We start from the raw sequence: 23023 nt of genomic DNA on the forward strand, positions 1-23023 counted from the left end.
GGGACCCATCGCTTTTCAGAGGTAAAATGAACACTGTCAGAGTTTGTGATTAGTGGAGAAAAGAAATACTAATGGCATCATAGCATAGACATCTTTTATTAGGAATACTTAATATGACAGTATTTCAACTTTCTGATTTTTAAAGACCTTGAAGAATAAGAAACCATATTTTATCCCACTGTGCAATCAAGAGTTAATACTCGTACCATCAGACTGTTGAGAAGCGACGACGTGTCTGCAGGATGTCACCAGTCACCCTTAGAAAAGTTCCAAATACTAATGTTTAGTGGATCAGATCCTGATCAAGTTGGACAAGGTACCAGGTAAGGCTTCACCTAGGCTTTACAAACGTTCTGTCTGCTTTTGGGCTAAATCTTTCACGATTTGCAGCTTGGAATCTGCGGAATAAAATTTTCTTTTCGGTGCCATTTCGTTCAGTTTCATTTCGCTGCACCCGGGCACCCAAGTCTTCGTTTCGGCGCAGCGCTTTAACTTCACCCCCGATTTGAAGTACTCGCCCCCCAAGTAAACTCAGCCAAAACGAATAATTTGGCACCGAATTACACACTGCGAAAGGGTTTACCCCAAACCCGGTCACTCAAATTGAGTTAATCGGTCGGGTTCGTGCTTATATACCTGCGGGCCAGGCTGTCCAGGAATTTTTAGGCCCGCTCATACCTCTATTTTGATGAATGTTTGACCACAAATTGAGCAGGCGAAAGGCTTCTCCCCAGTATGAATTTGTGTGTGTCTTTTTAGGCTCCAAGCCTCGGTGAATCTTTTACCACAAACTGAGCAGGCAAAAGGCTTCTTGCCAGTGTGGGTTCTCGTGTGTAATTTCTAGTGCCGATATGGATGAATTTTTTACCACAAAGTCAACAGGTCAAAGGTTTCTCAACAGTGTGGGTTCTCATGTGCTTCTTTAAGTTTCCACTCATGGTAAAACTCTGACCACAAATTGAGCAGGCAAAAGGCTTCTCGCCAGTGTGTGTTCGTTGGTGTAATTTCAATTTTCCATTTTGGGTGAATTTTTTACCACAAACTGAGCAGGCAAAAGGCTTTTCACCAGTGTGAGTTCGTGTGTGTTGTTTAAAAAGCCAACCAAGGGTAAATCTTTTACCACAAACTGAGCAGACAAAAGGCTTCTCACCAGTGTGGCTTCGAGTGTGTACATTCAAGTTTCCTTGTTGGGAAAATCTTTTACCACAAATTGAGCAAGAAAAAGGCTTCTCGCCTGTGTGGGTTAGTTGGTGTGATTTCAAGTGTCCATTTAGGGTGAATCGTTTTCCACAAATTAAGCAGGCGAAAGGCTTCTCGCCAGTGTGGGTTCTAATGTGTCTCTTTAAGCATCCACTTGCAGTGAATCTTTGACCGCAAACTGAGCAGGAAAAAGGCTTCTCACCAGTGTGGGTTCTAGTGTGTACATTCAAACCCCCACTCTGGCTGAATCTTTTATCGCAAACTGAGCAGGCAAAAGGCTTCTCGCCAGTGTGGGTTAGTTGGTGTAATTTCAAGTGTTCATTTAGGGTGATTTTTTTACCGCAGACTGAGCAAGCAAAACGATTCTCGCCAGTGTGGGATCTAATGTGTCTCTTTAAGTTTGCACTTTTAGAGAATCTTTTATCGCAAACTGAGCAGGCAAAAGGCTTCACGCCAGTGTGGGATTTTTGGTGTGATTTTAAGACCGAATCCTGTGAGAATTGTTTTCCGCAAATTGAGCAGGGGAAAGGCTTCTCCCTCGTGTGGGTTAGTGTGTGTTTTTTTAAGTCCCCACTCTGGGTGAATTGTTTTCCACAAACTGAGCAGGCAAAAGGTTTCTCGCCAGTGTGGGATCTAATGTGTCTCTTTAAGTTTCCACTTATAGTGAATCTTTTATCGCAAACTGAGCAGGCAAAAGGCTTCTCGCCAGTGTGGGTTAGTTTGTGTGATTTTAAGTTTCCACTTGTAGTGAATCTTTTACCACAAACTGAGCAGGCAAAAGGCTTCTCCCCAGTGTGGAATTTCATGTGCAACTTCATATAAGACTTGCTTTGAAACGTTTTCCCACACCGGGAACATGTGTTACCACCTTCAGGGCTTGCAGAGTGGGACGTGTCGTCGTCATCCATTTTCACTTGTTGATGGGAGCTGATGCTTAGAGGCTCCTGCCAACCGTTATCTTCAGGTTGACCTTGATCTTCGACGGTCACTAGCAAGACTGGAGAATCGTCCTCCTCTTTAACGCGAACAGGCTCCCCATCCTCTGTCTCTTGCTTAACGTGATAAGGCTTCAGATCCTCCTCCTCCTCAATTTTAACGGCGGGCAACTCTGGTTCCTGCCGCGCAGTAGGAAGATATTTTTGGCTGACGTCTGCAAGACACAAGTTACATTTATTTGTATTGCCCTTACCTCGTTCAGTGCCGTAACGTATTAGTACGTTTTCAGAAGCATTGTCCCAGAGTGCCATAACTTAAAACAATTCTAGTCATTTTATTTTATTTGTTTGGCCCTTAATCACAAAGAGTCTCAAAGGGCTTCACAGGTTATTACACAGACTATTTTTTCAGGCTATTATGACACCATCCCCTGATCTGGAACCAACATGAGGGCAAGGAAAAACTAAAAAAAAACTCAACATGAGGAAAATGAGGAAACCTTGAGAAGGGACTGCACATGAGGTATCCCCCTTCCAGGATTACCAGACAGCAGAGGATGTTGCAATCGCAAATAATACAGAGATATTGTCCAGGAAAAGTATAGGTTATTCATATGCTATAGCGTAGAAGGGAGTCTTAAGCTTAGATTTAAAAATTTCCACTGAGGTTGCAGATCGGATCTCAGGGGGAAGAGCATTCCACAACACCGGTGCCCGGATGGAGAACGCTCTCGAACCAGCGGAACACTTCTTGGCTCTTGGGATCACCAGGAGACCGGCACTCTCGGAACGAAGGCTTCGGACCGGAACATAGGGGGAAATTCAATCTGAATTGTATGAGGGAGCAAGTCCATGCATGATTTGGTATATTACCAACAGAACCTTGAAATCACATCTATGGCTAACTGGGAGCCAATGCAGGTTAGCCAAAATCAGCGTGATGTGATCGGACTTTTTAGTCTTAAGTTAAAAGCCTCGCTGCGGCATTTTGTACCAGCTGAAGACTCTTGAGTCTGGTCATCGGAAGACCGGAGAGTAGTGCATTACAGTCATCGAGACGGGAGGTAACAAACGCGTGAATTATAATCCCCGCATCCGACTAAGACAGTATAGGACGAATTTTAGCAATGTTACGAAGATGGAAGAAAGCGGTTCTAGTCATTTTCTTCACATGTGTTTGAAAGGACAGATCGGGGTCAAATATGACACCTCCATTTTTAAGTGAGTCGCTCTGTGTGATGTGGCAATTGTCGATGTTCACAGCAGTTTTAGAGAATATGTCACGGGACTTAGATGGACCAATAACTAACATTTCAGTCTTTTCAGAGTTAAGACGCAGGAAATTGAGTGACATCCACTCTTTTATCTCAGTGAGGCAGGCCTCCAAATTTCCACAGTTTAGTGTGGAAGATTCCTCCATCGGGAGATAGAGTTGAGTGTCGTCTGCGTAGCAATGGAAACTGATATTATACTTGTCGAGGTTGAATATAAGCGGTACAGCTAATGAGATGAGAGATGAGATGAGGTTACTAGGTCAGACAACAGTTCCGAGAATTTATCTAAGAAAACTGAGTATGGTCCTGGTACGCGATAAACACTTATTACATAAATTGACAATAGAGAGGACCGCATCACAAGAACCTCGAACGCCTTGTAATTATTAGCGGTCCGAGGAGTAAATTTGAGCGTTTTTTTTTTTTTCGGAAATGAGCGCGACACCGCCACCCTTCTGCAAAGGGCGTGCTACATGGCTGCTCACGTAGTCTTGAGGAGAAGCCTCATTTAACGGTAAAAACTCCTCCGGTCTCAACCAAGTTTCACAGAAACCAATCAAGTTAAGTTTATAATCGCGAATAATATTATCAACAAGTAAAGCTTTAGGAGCGACAATCTAACATTTAAAAGACCAAATTTATGCTTTGCTGAATCGTTTAACTTAGCTGAAGTCTTTGTAGAGATCGTCACAAGATGTCGCCGTTCGGGTGCGTTGGGCTTCAGGCGTCGGTTGACCCTCAAGACCGGTGAAGAAATAATGGTTGAATTAGACACATCTTCGTGTCTTTCTTGCTCCTTCGACGCTTCCCTGTACGACAACCCCGCTTCTGCTTTCTGTCTTTGCGCCGTCTTCGTCTTTTCTTAGGTAGAGCGGGTAGCCACAGAGAACCTTAGTCCCTTTGAAGCTCGTTCGGGATATCACGGGTGGTATAAAAAGTGCCCGAAAAGTCGAAATTTAGACGCCCACCCAATTGAATAAGTTCCTTCCGACTATAAGTCTTATTGGCCACGCATGTGTCCAAAAAAGAAAGCAAAAAAGATAAGAGAACGGTAGTAAATAGAAGGTGTTGGAATTATATACATATAATTATCCTACAGTTGACATTAATATGTTATAAGTGTTCTCAGCCCTTTTTGTATAGTTTTCAGCCATAAGCTGTTCTTCAAGGCCATGAGTTGTTTTTTGTTCAGTCTGTTTCACATTCCAGTGGGTGCACCCTGACCTGTGCATGCCATAACTCAAGTTGTTTTTCACCAAGAACCTTAATAATTAGGAGGGAGGGTTTGGAGATTTCTTCAGAGTGAGGAGGATATTTGTAACAGCCCGGTCTCCGCCGCTCTCATTATAATGATTAATAAAATAACCAATTCTCTATGACCGATTCTCTATGTCTTCTTTTATTTCAGAGCGTTTTATTAAAAATGTTGGGGACTTAAACCTAACAGAAGGTTAGCCGGACAGCAACTAGCCGCAACGTCCATACGTGCCGCTGATGAGTAAGTTTTACATTTCTGGGAATTAAATCACCACTAGATGGTAGGAGTAGCTTTGACCAGATCTATGTCAACACTTAGCGCCGCGTTTTGTTCCCGTTTTTGCCGTATTACTCTGTAGGGCGGTGAGTATGCGCCGGCGTATATGCCAAGTACGTGTGTGACGAGAAAAGCAAAGATAAAAGTACAGACTGTGAATACTTCAAATCTTTCTAAAAAAAATGACCAAGGGCCTTCTTTGGGATGACGTATCGTAGGACCCTGCGATCACCATGACGACCTGAATCATGTGATCCGGCACCCGAGACATCAGGGGCTGAGTATTCTTGCAAAGTTCATGCATAAGTTTAGTGTTCTTGCAATCAAATCTTATTTTTGTTTATGGAGAGTATTGTTTAGATATTCTAGGTATCGAAAACATAAGATATTAAAAAAAAACACCGAAGCGAAACTTCTGCTTGAAATGCATCGTTTTGCAAGGAGTCATTTTTCGCAGAAGTTTTCCGGGAAACAAGTAGTTTCAAAAAGCATGGCAATGTCATAAATTCAACTAAATCGACTGTTGTCTCATGAAAGATAACTGTTAAAGCTTCCTTGTGGTGTGCCCTATACCTGTTATAGCTACAGAGCTAAATTTTCTGTAGGCCATCAAAAATGAGTCAACATGGCCAACGTCGGCTGGCATCAGCACTTCCCATTTGAGAGAAACGTCTGGCACTAATCAGAAACACTCGCAGAGGGCTGCAAAGACCACCACGACAACATCCCATGATCTGAAACCTACGCGAGGGCAAAGAAAAACTAAAAAAATCCCAGCATGAGGAAAATGAAGAAACTTTGAGAATGAGCCACACATCAGGTCATCTCCTTGACCATGCCAAAATGGATGATCCAAGGGCAACAACAGAAAACACACAACCGACATACGAGTTTTTCTGTCCCATAGGAAGTCTCTGGCTAGCGGCTAGGGTTTAATGGGTCCCTCCATGGTTTCTAAAACGTGTATTGTTTAAAAACCATCATTTGAAATTAGAAAAGGAAAGTTCGGTGGACGTCGACGGCCAAATACGAGATGTCGAGGACGTTGCAGAAAGTAAAACGACCAACCTGCTCTGTTCAAAACAACTCGGAGTATCTTGTCAACAGTTCCTGGCAACTCTGGTTCCTGCCACGCAGTAGCAAGATATTCTTCACCCATATCTGCAACACAAAAGTCAAATCGCATTTATTTGTGACGCCTTAAATCACAGAATCTCACACCACAGAGTTCCTACAAGACTATTCAAGACTTTTTGAGTGCCTTTGAGTGTCAAATTTAAGACAAAATTGACAAAAAACACACACACAATTGAAACAAACAAAAACCATGACATGAATAAGAGGCAATTTTAAACAAATGTTTTTTTTTTTATTACATTTTGGTCCAGTTGACCATTTATTTGATCTGAAAAACATAGCACTCTCCAGAGTTGAAGACACTTAAGCAGGTTGCAATGGGTGTTGCAAGGGCCTCAGTGCATAATACACAGTCAACTTCAACATTCAATATAGAGTAAGTTGTAGAAAGATCAAGCTTCAAGTCTCAAAATTTCAAAAGATGCAGCAGGTTCTACAGTAGCATGCGTCTGGTCCAGGTGCCAATCTGAATACTCAGGACGCCTGAACCTGTCAAACTTCTAAGCTCGTCCTTCTCCTTCAAGGACGAGGAAACAAGAGAATCCGGTTACTTTGAAGCTATTAAATATCGGTGTTCCTTAAGTCGAGATTGGAACATTTCCTGTCACTTGGTGTCGGACAGTCCCAAACGCAGGGCGCAAGAGGGGTGGTGTAACCTGACTTGAGAGACGTTTATTTCAACAGCAAAAACAAAAGACTGTACCGGCGAGAAGCGGGTGTGGGACTTGGGTAGTAGAGGTGGAGATCTTGAGGGAAATTTGAGAGGAGATCTTTGGGTGGCGAGAATCTTGAAAACAGGTTACCTGGTAATACCTTGAAGAAAACGCTAGAAGTTGCAGGTCTTGGGACAAGGAAGAGAAACTTGAGAGGGAGACTTGGTGAAGTTCTTGGGGAGGAGAGAATCTTGAAAAGGAGACTTTGGAATACCATTAAGAGGACGTTTGAGATAAGTGGCTTGAAGTGGAGAAGTTAGAACGTGAAAGGAATTGAAGGAGGAGGTCGTGGGAGGCGACGCTCGTCGTCGTGGCGAGTGAAAGTCGATAGGAATAGAAACGGTTCAGCCGATCAAAAAAACAGGAGTTAGACCCTAACCTTAAATCGTTGAAAAGTCTGACTTGCAGCCAAAACCCTAAAGATAACCCTTGACCTAACTTTAGACCAAACCCCGTTTCAAACCGTAACCCTAGCCTTACACCTTACCCTTCCTGAAAGCCGAGCTCCAAACCAATTCTGGAAACTTACATTCAATGAAGAACCCTATTATGGAACTCAAACCCTAGTTCCTAACCCTAGCTATAACCCAATTTCATACCCTAAAAGTCAGTTTCCTATCCAAATAAGGAGCCTAAAACCCGAGTTTCTACCTCTAGCCCCAATCCTATTTTGCAACCATAAAATCACTTGAAAACCCCATCTCTTGACTCTAGCCCAGGGATCAGGACCCTTTTGGCTCAAAGAGCCATACAAGCAAAATACTTTGGATTTTGGGAAAGTGCCGCATCGTATATTTGGAGAACCGCTAAAGCCGCTCTCCAGGTAAAAGCTAATTGTTCAGCACAATTTATTTTATTGTGTGACATTTGATGATTTGATTATATCTAATAAATTATAATAGTACCGAATAGTACCTGTCTACTTATACCCAGTCCTGTCAATCCCCTGTGGTCAGTCCGTGTGCGAACCCCAGTGTACACTAGGCAAGCCTTTTTCGACCCGGACTCCCACATGTCCCGTTTTTTGCTCTGGTCTGTTCCTGGGTTCAACCCGTTTTCGATCCTGATCACGTCTACACTCCCGTCCCGGCTTTGACCTCTTTTTGTCCCCGACTGAGTCTTCGTTCCTATTCTGGCTTACGACTCGCTTCTGACCACGTTTTTACTCTCCTGTCCCGGCTACCGACCCGCTTTTCTGTCCCTGACACCACCATCGCTTGTCAGAGCACGACTCGAATACCAGAGCGACATGCCTCCCGCGTCCAGCGAACACCGGATCGTGGGCACAGCCCTTTCTCTTTCTTCCAGTTCAACTTGTGAGAAGCGCAACGCAAGTGGGTCCTGTCTCTGTTCTGGTCTTGACAACAATGACACCATCCCCTCAAATGAGTTTCCCTCCATCAGTGACTCATTTTGACCTTCCTCTTTTTAATATATAGGAATAATGGTTCCAAAAGTCAAGTCTCATTTCTTTGTTTGGCCCTTGATCACAACACATCTCAAAAGACTGCACAGGTTACAATGACACCATCCCCTGATCTGAAACCGACATGCGGGCGAGGAAAAACTCAAAACCTCAGCATGAGGAAAATAAGAAACCTCGAGAAGAGCAGTCATCCCCCTTCAAAACGAGGTGCAAGCAGTTATTTTGTAAAAACGGCTCCAAATTCTGCAAACGAGGATCCCGGCGTATATTCTTTCGGCGCAGGGCGAGAGACGGGAGAGAGTTCTTTCGCTCTTTCGTTGCCTCAGAGATTTGATTCATTCCTTTTATGCATAATATTACATTATTCTTGGTTATATACTGAACAGAAGGACCTAAAAATGTTTTTTTTCTCTGCTTATAATTATTCTCTCTTTTGTTTCTTGTTTCTTTTTTGAGCTGTTTTCCTTTTGTTCTCCATTTTCATTTTAGTTGTTCTCTTTTTGTTTCTTTTTTTAGCTTCTTGCTTCCTTTCTCTTGCTGCTTTTCCTATTTTCTCATTTTATTATTTTCCTCTTTAGTTTGTTGTTTCCTAGCTTTTATCCAACTTATTCGCTGTTTTTATGTTTATCTTCATTCTAGCCTTTGACCTATTTTTATTGCTTTAATGTTGAATTTCTTTTCCTCACTCTTTTTTCCTTTCATAGTTGAGTTTTTGCTTCTTTTGTTTCTTTTTCATTTTGATCTATTCTGTGTTTTTATGCAGAATTGTCCCCCCTTTGAAGTCGTCTCGTGCATACTGTTACATAACAATTAGTCATATATCCATTAAATCAACAAAAACAATCTAAAGAGCCGCTTCAGAGACGAAGAGAGCCGTCTAATTTTGGTCAGTCAAGCTGAAAGAGTCACTTCTCTATAAAAAGACTTCTTGCACTACTACGAAGGAATATGCTGGGAGGGGCTGCTCCCTCCGTGGGGACTGATGCGCACACTGTGTGCTGAGGGGGCAGGAGAGTCCAACCTAGTGTCCGGTGACATACACAATTATATACGAGATGACATATGCGCTGCCCAGACTTCCCTCATTGCTACATCCACTTTTCTTTTGGTGGGCAGAGCGAATCTGTGGGTGAGGGACCAGGCCACCCCCTACTGGTAACGCCCCCTGATGTCAAGGATGTAGCAGAAGCGAAAATGACGGACCTGCCCCGAGCTGCTTGGGAACAGCGTCCGGTCGTCGACATTCTCGCTCGGTCTCCTCTTTGGCTCCCCGAAGCTTCTCTCCAAGAAGTCCATCTTCCCCACTGGAGCACATTTTCTCCAAGTTTGAACGAAAAAACGCCACGAGGTGTCGCTCCAACTCGGCAGTAAAAAGGACAGACCTTCGAAAAGGACCGCAAAGTGATACTTCTGTCGAGCTTACGTCGTTTTAAGTCGACTACAGGACTTTTGGTAGTTTTCTCGACAATTCTTGTTCGGCAGCCATGACAGTTTCTCATTCGAAACACCGCCGCAATGGTTTGTGGGACACAAATATAGACGACTGGATAGGTCAGCGTGCTATAGCACCCCACTAACTCGCGTCCTACGTGGCGGCCATTTTGGTCGGGGCAACTTCGCGCATCTGGAGGGACGAAAGCATGACCAACTTGGGTGCCGAGGTGCTTAACTTGTTTGGGTGTTTGGGCAATTGGGTTGGCCATGGTCCCAAAAATTTTGTGTGTTTTTGTTTTTGTTATTTATTTCCCTTTTATTTTCTTTGTTATTGTATGTGAGTGTCTTGCTGTCGGTCACCCCTCTTGAGGGATATGACCAAGGTAGATAGATGGATAACTTCGCGCAATGGATGTACATTGAAAAGAAATCACAACCTGCTCGATTTAAAACGGATTTTTATGTAGGTAACTAGTTGTTATCAACGTCAACACTTGCTCTTATTACGGAAAATTAACTTTAAAAATATTTTAAACTAAAAAATGCTTCTGAAAAAAACAAAAACAATTTATAAACCGTTATAGAGGTTAAAAATTCACTCTGTAACGGGTGTAATAATAACTTTAGTTTTGTTGAAATTCCTGCTGAAATATGTTTGTATAGTTTTTTGTATAAGTGTCTTGCAATGACGAGTCCAACAGCGCCACCTGCTGGGGTAAGGTTTAGTTTAGCCCAGGGCTCGCCATATATGGGCATGTTTAGGTGTTTCCAAAAGAGAATATTTGGAGAAGACCAGTTTACTGTTTGAAAACCTCTGCAAATGTGTATTTTAATCCGGCCATTTTTTCACAGACATTGCGAGAGTTGTAAACACTTAAATTGTCGTTCCGCGTCCATCCCAATTCTGCATACGTGCACATAAAAATGGGGCGTAAAATATATCACTGGTGGCGTTACAAACATTTATTTCAGGGTTTCATTTGAATGCAATAGACACATCTTCATATCGACTAATTTCGAATTTTATTGGCCAACCAATGTGTCGATTATCATTTGACCCGCTCACGATTGGCTAGTTTTTCGCAGGTAAAGGAGGCGTTGTCGTTTCTAGCAATACAGACCGGTATAGGCTAATGCGGGCTGAGGACCGAGAAGCGAAGCTGTGATTGGCCGAAAAAGTTGCCCATCAAAAGAAAATAGTTTTAGAAGTCTGTTTATTTGTAAACGGGGGCTAAACACACAGCTAGAAACAAGGCAGAGATACTTTTCGACTGTTTTTTTCCCCATCGGTACTATGATGTGTTTTGGAGTAAACCTTTTTAGGATGTTACGTACTATGGTGGAACTTCATGACTGCAAGACCTTGTCCGTCAGATTTGGAGTTTCAGGGATGAGTACGTTAGGAAATCTTGATATTTTGAATGCCAAGAGTTGAAGCAGGAGACTCATTTGAAGATTATTAGTTTTGATTGTAAAAGGGGAACGAATTGGACTACTGATGGGTCACGTTCTGTATATTCTTATAACAGTTCATATTTCAGTTTAATGTTGTCTTACAATGTGGTCAAGGTGATTTCCAGCCTCAACTTCATTTTGGTCCAGGAAAATCCAAGTCCCTTTTCTGTCTTGACTTAACACATAGTTAAATTTCGGTTCTGGCAAAAGTCATCATTCATAAAATGATATCCGACTCTTTTATGGCCAAAATAACACATTTCCAAATGTCTTTAAATTACATCTATTTGGTTCAGAACCAATTCGGACAGCAGGCGGTGCTCTCTGTTTCCAACACGAATTCATTTGAAATAGTCTGTGTCTAGCATTGATCATGAAGGATGCAACTTTAAACACAATGTATTTTCAGCTTTAATTGATCGATTTTGTAGTTCGTTGATATGGATAATGATGAAGAACAATAACATCGACCCATAAATAATGTACGTTTGATTTTAAAACACTACATTTTATTCACATGACAAAAAAATTCAAACGAAAGAATAGAGCACATTGTTGACACAAGCACTCCAGTGTAAGCAATGGGGAAGAAGTGATGCAACAGGGTTAACAGTACTGATCAATGAACCCGGTTTTAAGATAATTTCAGATTCAGATTCAGATCTACTTTATTGTCATTCTAGTACACGTGTATACAGAACGAAATGTCGATACATCTGACCCGCACAGTTTCCTTGAATGTACAGAAATAAATAAAATGTTGTATTGAGTTGTAGTATTGAGTGCTAATAATATACTAATATTTATGGCTATGTATAGTATTTTACAGTAGCGCAAATAGTGCAAGAGGAGTAGCCAACCAGATAATAAACTCATTTCAATGATCAGGGATTGTTTTCATAATAATAATAATAATAATAATTTCCTTGTATTGTCATTCTGTGTAACAATGTACACAGAACGAAATGTCGATTGCACCTGACCCGTTGTAGCGAGCCGATGCAGCCGCAGCCAACAGAGGGCGCCGCCGACCACTTTTTAAGTCTTAGGAATGACTCGGCCGGGGCGCGAACCACCGACCTCCCAGTCTCAAAGCGGGCGCCTTACCATCTAGGCTACTGAGCTGGTATAGCATTCCAACATGGGATATTTGCCCAAAACACCAAAGAGGGTGTAAAACCAACACTTTTTGTGTACTTTTGAGTACAAAACGTCCCTCAGGGGAGGGGTATGTGAGAAGCAGCACATAGCCAACAAGGAAGAGGAAGAAATAAAGTTTCCCATCTCTTTTGCGGTGGACTTCTCGGGGATTGTTCTCATCCCGACGACAGGGACGGAGAAAACCACAGGCTCTCCAAACTTTGGGGCTTTGGTGAGAACAGGCTTTAACCCTGGGGACCTACGTCGGCGATCTTATTGTTTCATAATTATAATTGTTGATAACAGGCAAAATTTTACGCGGACACATGATGAAATAGATCATCTATCAAGAACCATGACACGTATGCAAATCATGAATCTTTTGAATCCGATGGAAGACTTTGGGGTTTCAAATCTTTATTATCCAGCTGGAGAGTCTGCTCACTTCCTGTGAATAAATGTGGGATTTTTGATGTGTTGGCAGAGTCAGTCGTTGGAAAAAGGTGAGGGGAAATGTTTTTGTGGCAGTTATGTTCCTAGAGACGTCCTGTTTGATATTTGGTCAAGTTTTTAATCTCCCACTTTCAGTAAATGTTTGACCACAAACCGAGCAGGCAAGTCTTCTCGCCAGTGTGGGTTCTTGTGTGTAATATCTAGTGTCTGATATGGATGATTTTTTTTTTTTTACCACAATGTCAACAGCTCAAAGGCTTCTCGCCAGTGTGGGTTCTAATGTGTTGTTTTAAGACCCCACACTGGGTGAATCCGTTTCCACAAACTGAGCAAGAAAAAGGCTTCTTACTTGTGTGGGATCTAATGTGTATCTTTAAGTATCCTCTTTGAGTGAATCGTTTATCGCAAACTGAACAAGAAAAAGGCTTCTCACCAGTGTGGGTTCTGGTGTGTAGTTTTAAACTTCCACTTGTAGTGAATCTTTTATCACAAACTGAGCAAGAAAAAGGTTTCTTGCCTGTGTGGGTTCTAATGTGTAAATTCAAGTTTCCTTTGAGGGAGAATCTTTTATCACAAACTAAGCAGGAAAAAGGCTTCTCGCCAGTGTGGGTTTTTTGGTGTAATTTTAAGCTCCCATTGTGTGAGAATCGTTTTCCACAAATTAAGCAGGAGAAAGGCTACTCGCCAGTGTGGGTTCGTAAGTGTTGTTTTAGAAGCCAACGCAAGATAAATCCTTTACCACAAACTGAGCAAGCGAAAGGCTTCTCTCCAGTGTGGGTTCTAATATGTTTCTTTAGGATTCCACTTCTAGTGAATCTTTGACCGCAAACTAGGCAGGAAAAGGGCTTCTCGCCAGTGTGGGTTCGAATATGATTTGTTAAACTATCATTATCTGTGTATCTTTTACCACAAATTGAGCAAGCAAAAGGCTTCTCTCCAGTGTGGCTTCTAATATGTTTCTTTAAGTTTCCACTCTGGGTAAAACTCTGACCACAAACTGAGCAGGAGAAAAGCTTCTCGCCAGTGTGGATTCTAGTGTGTATTTTTAACTTCCCACTTGTAGTGAATCTTTTATCACAAACTGAGCAGGAGAAAGGCTTCTCGCCAGTGTGGGTTAATTGGTGTAATTTCAATTGATCATTTCGGGTGAATTTTCGACCGCAAACTGAACAAGAAAAAGGCTTCTCACCAGTGTGGGTTCTGGTGTGTATTTTTAAACTTTTACTTTTAGTGAATCTAATATCACAAACTGAGCAGGAAAAAGGCTTCTCGCCAGCGTGGGATCTAATGTGTCCCTTTAACTTCCCACTTGTAGTGAATCTTTTATCACAAACTGAGCAAGAAAAAGTCTTCTCGCCAGTGTGGGTTAGTTGGTGTATTTTCAAGTGTCCTTTTTGGGTGAATTTTTTACCACAAACTGAGCAGCCGAAAGGCTTCTCGTTAGTGTGGGTTCTAATGTGTTTTGTTAAGTCCCCACTATGTATGAATGTTTTACCACAAACTGAACAGGAAAAAGGCTTCTCGCCAGTGTGGGTTAGTTGGTGTAATTTCAAGTTTCCTTTTCGGGTGAATTTTTTACCACAAACGGAGCAGGAAAAAGGCTTCTCGCCAGTGTGGGTTAGTTGGTGTAATTTCAATTGATCATTTCGGGTGAATTTTTTACTGCAATCTGAACAAGAAAAAGGCTTCTCACCAGTGTGGATTGTGGTGTGTATTTTTAAACTTCCACTTGTAGTGAATCTTTTATCACAAACTGAGCAGGAAAAAGGCTTCTCGCCAGTGTGGAGTCTAGTGTGTATTTTTAACTTCCCACTTGTAGTGAATCTTTTATCACAAACTGAGCAGGAAAAAGGCTTCTCCCCAGTGTGCGTTAGAGTGTGTCGTTTTAAGGACCGTCTCGTGCTAAATATTAGACCACAAGTTGAACAGGCAAAAGGCTCCTCGCCAGTGTGGGTTAGTGTGTGTTTTTTGAAGTTCCCATGGTGGGTGAATTTTTTTCCGCAAATTGAGCAGGAGAAAGGCTCCTCGCCAGTGTGGCTTAGTTGGTGTAATTTCAATTGTTCATTTCGGGTGAATTTTCGACCACAAACTGAACAAGAAAAAGGCTTCTCGCCAGTGTGGGTTCTAGTGTGTTGTATTAAGGTACGTCTCGTGGTTAATCTTAGACCACAAACTGAGCAAGCGAAAGGCTTCTCGCCAGTGTGGGATCTAATGTGTATCTTTAAGTGTCCTCTTTGAGTGAATCTTTTATCGCAAACTGAACAAGAAAAAGGCTTCTCACCAACGTGGGTTCTGGTGTGTATTTTTAACTTCCCACTTGTAGTGAATCTTTTATCACAAACTAAGCAGGCGAAAGGCTTCTCGCCAGTGTGGGATCTAATGTGTCTCTTCAAGTTTCCTCTTTGAGTGAATCTTTTATCGCAAACTGAGCAGGAAAAATGTTTCTCGCCAGCGTGGAATTTCATATGCAACTTCATAAAAGACTTGCTTCGAAACGTTTTCCCACACTGAGAACATTTGTTACCACCTTCCGACTGCGAGTTGACGTCATTTGTTTCCTCATGTTGAGGGGAGCTGATGCTTAGAGGCTCCTGCCAACCGTTATCTTCAGGTTGACCTTGATCTTCGACAATTGAACGGAACCCGGTCACTCGCAAGACTGGAAAATCGTCCTCCTCTTTAACGCGAACAGGCTCCCCATCCTCTGACTCTTGCTTAACGTGATAAGGCTTCAGATCTTCCTCCTCCTCCTCAATTTTAACGGCAGGCAACTCTGGTTCCTGCCATGCAGTAGGAAGATATTTTTGGCTGACGTCTGCAAGACACAAGACACATTTATTTGTATTGTCCTCAACTCGTTCAGTGCTGTAACGTACAATTTCAGAAGCATTGTCCCCGAGTGCCAAAACGTAAAAAATATTCTAAAGGCTTAGGTGCTGCTGATTAGAAAGTATTAGGCCTCTGGGAATGAAATCAGTATGATAAATCACCACTAGATCCTAAGAGTGGCTTTGTTCGGATCATCTTGTAAATTGTTCCAAAGTAAGACTCCGCACACAGACACACACATACTTTTCCTGGTGGTTCTCACCTTTGGGATGATGGATTTACGACAGCCCCTTAAGTTATAACTTCCCACTTTTCAAGTGAATCATTTTTGGATGTATTATTGCACTATGTTTTCGTTGACCTTAAATAGTAGTTGTGCAGTGAAAAAATTGACTAAATCATCTAATTTTAGTCATTTGGACAGCAAGAATAAAATATTGGTATTATCCTGATACCTTACCCTGTGTACGGTTCTAATTGCACGATTTTGGAGGATAACTTTTGTGATTGCCCCAGACTTCTGCACAATATGTTAAGTATGGCAGAACTGGAGAACAATATCATAAATACAATGCATTCTAGTTTAAAAGGAATTTGGCTTTATTAATGATTGAAATGCTTTTGGATACTTTAGTTTGTATGTGTCTGATGTGTGTTTTCCAGCTTCATTTATCGTCTATTATGACCCCTAAAAACTCTATTTCTGTTACAGCGTCCATTGCAGCACCATCCATTTTGACTTCAAAATCTTGATTTGCCTTGCGATTACCAAAGAATATGACTCTGGTTTTATTTCAATTTAAAGATCAATTATTTATATCCATCCATACTTTTAGGTTAATTACTTCATGATTAATGCAAGTTACCAAATCAATATAGTTATCATTGGAATAGAAAATGTTAGTATCGTCTGCAAATATTACATATTTAATTGTTTTGAAACATTAAAAATATCGTTAATAGATAGATAGATAGATACTTTATTCATCCCCGAAGGGAAATTCACATTTCCAGCAGCATCCCTGAGCTGAGAACAGTACAATAATAAAGCCAAAAGAATACAATCTACAAATACCCAGTGTGACGTGCAAATGCCCACTTTAGCATGTTATATAGAGTAACTAAATAGTGCTACACAGAATACATATTGCAGTAAGATTCGGTAATATCCAATGTAGGTGGTGTGGTTTAATGTGGGCCTTTACTCTGCCGGGTGGAGTTAAAGAGCCTCATGGCATGAGGAAGAAAAGATCTCTTCAGTCTGTCCGTAGTACAAGACAGTGACAGCAGTCTGTCGCTGAAACTGCTCTTCTGTCTGGAGATAATGCTGTGTAGTGGATGGGATGGATTGTCCACGATTGACCTCAGCTTTTTCAGTGCTCGTCTCTCAGCTACTGTTGTTGGGCTGTCCGGCTCTTTGCCCACAACAGAGCTCGCTTTCCTAGCCAGTTTATTGAGACGAGAGGCATCCTTCTTCTTGACGCTGCCTCCCCGACACGCTGCCGCATAGAAGAGGGCGCTTGCCACTACTGTCTCATAGAATATTCTCAGGAGCTTTTTGCAGATGTTGAAGGAGGCCAGCCTTCTGAGGAAGTAAAGTCGGCTTTGCCCTTTCCTACATAGAGCTTCTGTGTTGGCAGTCCAGTCCAGTTTGTTGTCCAGCTGCACACCCAGGTATTTGTAGGTCTGGACAAATTCTTCACATTCTCCTTTGATGGTTACAGGAACCGGGTGAGTTCTAGTTCTCCTGAAGTCCTCCACCATCTCCCTGGTCTTGGTGGTGTTCAGGTGCTGGTGGTTTGCGTCGCTGCATTGGACAAAGTCCTGAATCAATTTCCGGTAATCCTCCTCCTGCCCGTTTCTGATACATCCCACGATCCCAGTGTCGTCGGCAAACTTTTGCACATGGCAGGACTCAGAGTTGTACTTAAAGTCCGATGTATATAGAGTGAATAGGAACGGAGAGAGAACGGTCCCCTGCGGAGATCCTGTGCTGCTAACCACAGTGTCCGATGTACAGCCCCCCTGTTTCACATACTGGGGTCTGCCTGTCAGGTAGTCAGTAATCCATTCTACAAGGTGTGAGCTAACTCCCATCTCTGTCAGTTTCCTACTCAGTAGCAGAGGCTGTATGGTATTGAAGGCACTGGAGAAGTCCAAAAATGTAATCCTCACAGCCCCCTTCGCCCTATCCAGGTGAGAGAGGGATCGGTGTAACATGTATACTATAGCATCCTCCACTCCCACCTTCTCCTGGTAAGCAAATTGCAGTGGGTCGATGGCGTGACAGACCTGTAACCTCAGGTGGTGCAGCAGCAGCCGCTCCATGGTCTTCATCAAATGTGATGTCAGGGCGACCGGCCTGAAGTCGTTGAGTTCCTCAGGTCTTGATTTCTTTGGGACTGGGATGATGCAGGATGTTTTCCACAGCTGAGGGACCCTCCCCTGTTCAAGGCTCAGGTTGAAGATGCGCTATAGAGGGTCTCCCAGCTCAGACGCACAAGCTTTCAGCAGTCGGGGGGATACTCCATCCTGACCAGCTGCCTTGCTGGTTCGTAGCCTTCTCAGCTCTCCACACACCTGGGCTGAAGTTATTTTTAGTGGGGGGATGTCTTCCATGCTAGTGTCCAGAGGGGGAGGGGGAAGGACAGCTGCATTACTCAGGGGTGAGGATGAGGCGGAGTGGTCAAACCTGTTGAAAAAGTTGTTCAACTGGTTGACTCGCCCCACTTCTATATCCACAGCCACACCCTCCTTGGTGCTGCAGCCAGTAATTGTTTTCATCCCTTCCCACACCTCCTTCATGTTGTTGTTCTGCAGCTTTTTCTCCAACTTCCTCCTGTACTGCTCCTTCCCTTTCCGGAGCTGGACTTTGAGCTCCTTCTGTACTCGTTTTAGCTCCTGATGATCACCATTTTTAAAGGCCCTCTTCTTTTGGTTCAGAGGGCACTTGATGTCGCTCGTGATCCAGGGCTTGTTGTTGGCATAGCAGCGTACAGTCTTTATAGGAACAACATTGTCCATGCAGAACTTAATGTAGTCAGTAGTGCAGTTTGCCATCTCCTCAACGTCCCCACTGCTGGACCCTAGCAGGACATCCCAGTCCGTACATCCAAAGCAGTCTCTCAGAGCCTGCTCTGCCTCGGTGGACCATTTTCTAAAAGAGCGTGTGGTTGTTGGTAGCCTCCTCACTTTTGGTTTGTACTGTGGTTTAAGCAGAATGAGGTTGTGGTCTCCTTTTCCAAGGGCAGGCAGTGGTTTAGCACTGTATGCATTTTTGATATTCGCATACAGAAGGTCAATAGTCCTATTTCCCCTGGTCTTGCAGTTCACATACTGGACGAAAGAGGGCAGTGTCTTATCAAGAGTCACGTGGTTGAAGTCCCCAGAGATTAACATTGCAGCCTCCGGGTGTTGTGTTTGAAGTTTTGCCACCGCGGAGTGGATGACGTCACACGCTACTTCCGCATCAGCGCGCGGTGGGATGTAAACAATGACAGCAATGGCGTGTCCGAACTCTCTGGGCATGTAATAGGGACGAAGACTTACAGTTCGACATCACGGCAGCAGATAGAAAGCTTTGTTTTTACATGCCCGGGGTTACACCACCTCGTGTTCAAGTAGATAGCCAGTCCCCCTCCTTTGCGCTTCCCACTGACTTTTGTCCCTCAGTCAGCCCGAACAGCGCAGAAGCTGTTTAGCGCGATGTTAACGTCCGTGATGGTAGACGTAAGCCACGTTTCCGTAAAGCAAAGCAAGCTGCACTCCCTGTCTTTCACAAGCACAGCCAGTTCGTCGATCTTATTCGGTAGGGAGTTGACATTCCCCATGATTATAGACGGTACCATGGGCTTATATCGCCACTTCTCCGCTAGCCGCTTAGCCTTTACCTTAGCACCGGCTTTGCAACCCCGGTAGGGTCGCCTCACCTCGTTAGGTAAAAGGGGGACCGTGCCGGCTCGAGAATTCTTCAGGTCGAGGAGTAGGTTTCTTGAATATACGTATTTTTGCGAGTTGAAACCCATATCCATAGGATAGAAAGTAATCCAAGTGTTGCAAGGCACTGATAAAGTAAGCAAAAATAAATAAATAAATAAATAAATCACAAAAGTAGCGAAAATAACACGGGAGCTGCTGGAGTGGCTGCCATTCGTGACGGCGCCGGAATGTGAAGCATATGTAAATTAAATAACTTTGGACCCAGGATAGAACCCTGTGGTACTCCACAACAGATGTACAGAAGTATTCAGATGACAACTGTCCCAATTTCATATTTTTCTTCCTCCCCGTCAAATCACTTTGAATCCATTGCAAAGCCACGCCCCTGATGCCATATCTTTCCAGTTTTTTAAATAGCATATAATGATTATTATTGAATTATCTGAAAAAAAAAAAAACGCAGTGGTTTGCATTTACGCTATCGCACTATGTAACATCGCTCTATGGATTCGATTTCGGTTCATCGTGCAGCCCTACTTACCGCTGTCACTCGGTATGAACCCAAAATAAACCAACTTGGGAGACTGCGCCTTTAAGGTGTGAATATACTGAAGCGCTGTTTTAAAACTAAACGTTGCGCCGCCATGATGACCACCTAATATAAGGTCCGCTTTAGTTTGCGCGTCGCTACGCGTCGACGTCAATTTCTCGACAATTCAGTCGAGGGAAAAGAAAATAGACGGTGATCGCCGATGTAAAAAAGATTCGCGAACATGAAAAATATTCACCCTGAGGCAAATATGTCGTCTTCGAAACAGCCCAAGCGCACGTGACTGATTTAGAAATAAGGGCCATATTTTTAAAGAATTAGCGAGAGGGACAGAAGCCCGTACCTTATTCGAAAGGAAAGTACGATGAACGTCGACGGCCAAATACGAGATGTCAAGTGTTGTGGAAAGCAGATAATAACTCAGGATAAGAAAAGTTGAACCTGAAATGAACTTGAAGCGGTCTTGGAGCTGTGTGTAGACATCTGGCGGAAGTCATGAGCCGGGGGCGGGCAACCATCACGAGTTATTTTGAACTATGCAATAAGGAGCATTCCCTTTTTGCCATATCTCCTCTCTGTGTATTTTTTGGGGCGACGCCCAACGATGTTCCCCCCAAAATAAGGACATTGCAGAAAGAAAAACGACAAACCTGCTCTGTTCAACACAATTTGGAGTATCTTGTAAACAGTTCCTGGCAACTCTGGTTCCTGCCACGCAGTAGGAAGATATTTTTCACCCATGTCTGCAACACACAAGTCAAATGGCATTTATTTGTGACGCCTTAAATCACAGAATCTCACAAAGAGACGCGCAGAACACCACAGGGTTCCTACAAGACTATTCAAGACTTTTTGAGTGCCTTTGAGTGTCAAATTTAAGGCAAAGTTGACAAAAAAACACACACACAATTGAAACAAACAAAAACCATGACATGAATAAGAGGCAATTTTAAACAAATGGTTTTTTTTTAATTACATTTTGGTCCAGTTGAAAACGTTTGATCTGAAAAACATAGCACTCTCCAGAGTTGAAGACATTTAAGCAGGTTGCAATGAGTGTTGCAAGGGCCTCAGTGCATAATACACAGTCAACCTCAACATTAAATATAGAGTAAGTTATAGAGATATCAAGCTTCCTGTCTCAAAATTTCAAAAGATGCAGCAAGTTCTACAGTAGCATGGTCCAGGTGCCAATCTGAATACTCAGAACGCCTGAATCTGTCAAACTTTTAAGTACTCGTCCTAAACTCGTCCTTCTCCCTCAAGGAGGAGGAAACAAAAGTATGAGGTTACTCATAAGCTATGAAATGTTGGTGTGTCTTAAGTCGAGATTGGAACATTTCCTGTCACGAGGTGCAGACAGTCCCAAACGCAGGGCACAAGGGAGGTGGTGTAACCTGACTTGAGAGACATTTATTTAAACAGCAACAACAAAAGACTGTACCGGCGAGCAGGGGGTGTGGGACTTGGGTAGTAGAGGTGGAGATCTTGAGGGAAACTTGAGAGGGGATCTTTGGGTGGTGAGAATCTTGAAAATAGGTTACTTGGTAATACCTTCAAGAAAACACTAGAAGTGGCAGGTCTTGGGACAAGGAGGGAAAACTTGAGAGGGAGACCTGGGGAAGTTTTTTGGGAGGAGAGAATCTTGAAAGGGAGACTTGGGAATAGAATTAAGAGGACATTTGAGATGAGTGAAGAGGAGTTAGAATGTGAAAGGAATTGAAGGAGGAGGTGTAGCTTGTTGTTTTGGTGAGTGAAAGTCTACAGGAATCTAAAAGGTTCAGCAAAATGAGGTGGGAGCCTGGGGTACTCATAGAAGAGGTGGCTTATTGTCTAATTGCAAAAAGTGGAGGGGGCTGGAGCATGTGGTAAAGCTGCCATCTTTTGGATATAAGAAGGACTGAAGGCACCAAACCCTGACATTTCCACATGGTTGTGTAAAATTCGCACAGTTGTAATTGTGATGCACTTTTGGTTTGAAGTCATGTCGGTATTTGTCATTTATTGTAAAGAAATCAGGGAACTATTGAAGTTTTGACGCGACTTCATACGAGTTGCTGCTAAACTTCATTTTAATTCCTGCACTTTTGCTTTTTAGTTTGAGGGAACATTTTCAGGGAGCCATTCAAGTTTTCATTTTACTTTACACGAGTCACTCGAGAGCCTAAATGTTATTTCCTGCACTTTTAGAATTTGCTCGAGTTGAAAAAAGAGTCACATACTGTAAAAGGCTGAAAAAAGGTTGTATTTCAATTAAAACCCACTATTCTTTCTTTTAAATGGTCGAATTTTTGGCCAGCCTGCTGAAGTTAGCGAAGCATTGGCAATGTAGTAGAAGCAAAAAAATGTCCAACCTTCCCCGAGCTGATCGTCCGGTCGTCGACCTTCTCGCTCGGTCTCCTCTTTGGCTCCCCGAAGCTTCTCTTGAAAAGATCCTTCCCCACTGGAGCACATTTTCTCCAAGTTTGAACAAAAAAACGCTCCAACTCGGGAGTTAACAAGACAGACCTTCGGAAAGGACAGCAAAGTGATACTTCTGTCGAGTTGACGTCGTTTCAAGTCGACTACAAGATATTCTATTGTCCGGCAGCCATGACACCTTCACATTCGAAACCCCGCCGCAATGGATTGTGGGACACAGACATAGACGACTGTATAGTGCGGTGTGCTGTTGCAGCCCGCTACCTCGCGTGCCTACGTGGCGGCCATCTTGGTCAGGGCAACTTCGCGCAATGGACACTGAAAAGAAATCACAACCTGCTCATTTTAAAACTGATTTTGATGTGGGCAACTTGTTGTTATTAACGTCAACACTTGCTCTTATTACGGAAAATTAACTTAAAAATATATTTAAAAACTAAAAAATGCTCCTGAAAAAAACCCAACAATTTATAAACCGTTATAGAGGTTAGAATTGAACTTTGTAACGGGTGTCATAATAACTTTAGTTTTGTTGAAATTCCTGCTGAAATATGTTTGTATAGTTTTTTTTATAAGTGTCCTG

The 23023-nt window shown here is 42.9% G+C and overlaps 2 protein-coding genes across 2 annotated transcripts; both read right to left on the bottom strand.

Annotated features, from left to right (window-relative positions):
• Nucleotides 1-96: 96 nt before the first annotated feature.
• LOC148368276 (uncharacterized) lies at nt 97-9715 on the bottom strand. The gene is made up of 3 exons (XM_088330212.1): nt 9423-9715; nt 6012-6104; nt 97-2350 (listed from the first exon to the last, which is right to left on the bottom strand). The coding sequence occupies exons 1-3, from the start codon at nt 9532-9534 to the stop codon at nt 876-878; spliced, it is 1680 nt and encodes a 559-aa protein (XP_088186338.1). The 5' UTR covers nt 9535-9715; the 3' UTR covers nt 97-875.
• Nucleotides 9716-11622: 1907 nt separating this feature from the next.
• LOC148368277 (uncharacterized) lies at nt 11623-22601 on the bottom strand. The gene is made up of 3 exons (XM_088330169.1): nt 22374-22601; nt 20670-20762; nt 11623-15516 (listed from the first exon to the last, which is right to left on the bottom strand). Exons 1-3 carry the CDS (start codon nt 22471-22473, stop codon nt 13379-13381), a joined length of 2331 nt encoding a protein of 776 aa, XP_088186295.1. The 5' UTR covers nt 22474-22601; the 3' UTR covers nt 11623-13378.
• Nucleotides 22602-23023: the final 422 nt, after the last annotated feature.

Source organism: Urocampus carinirostris, chromosome 3, assembly GCF_059441175.1.
Source record: "Urocampus carinirostris isolate Australia breed hairy pipefish chromosome 3, RoL_Ucar_1.0, whole genome shotgun sequence".
Taxonomy (NCBI): domain Eukaryota; kingdom Metazoa; phylum Chordata; class Actinopteri; order Syngnathiformes; family Syngnathidae; genus Urocampus; species Urocampus carinirostris.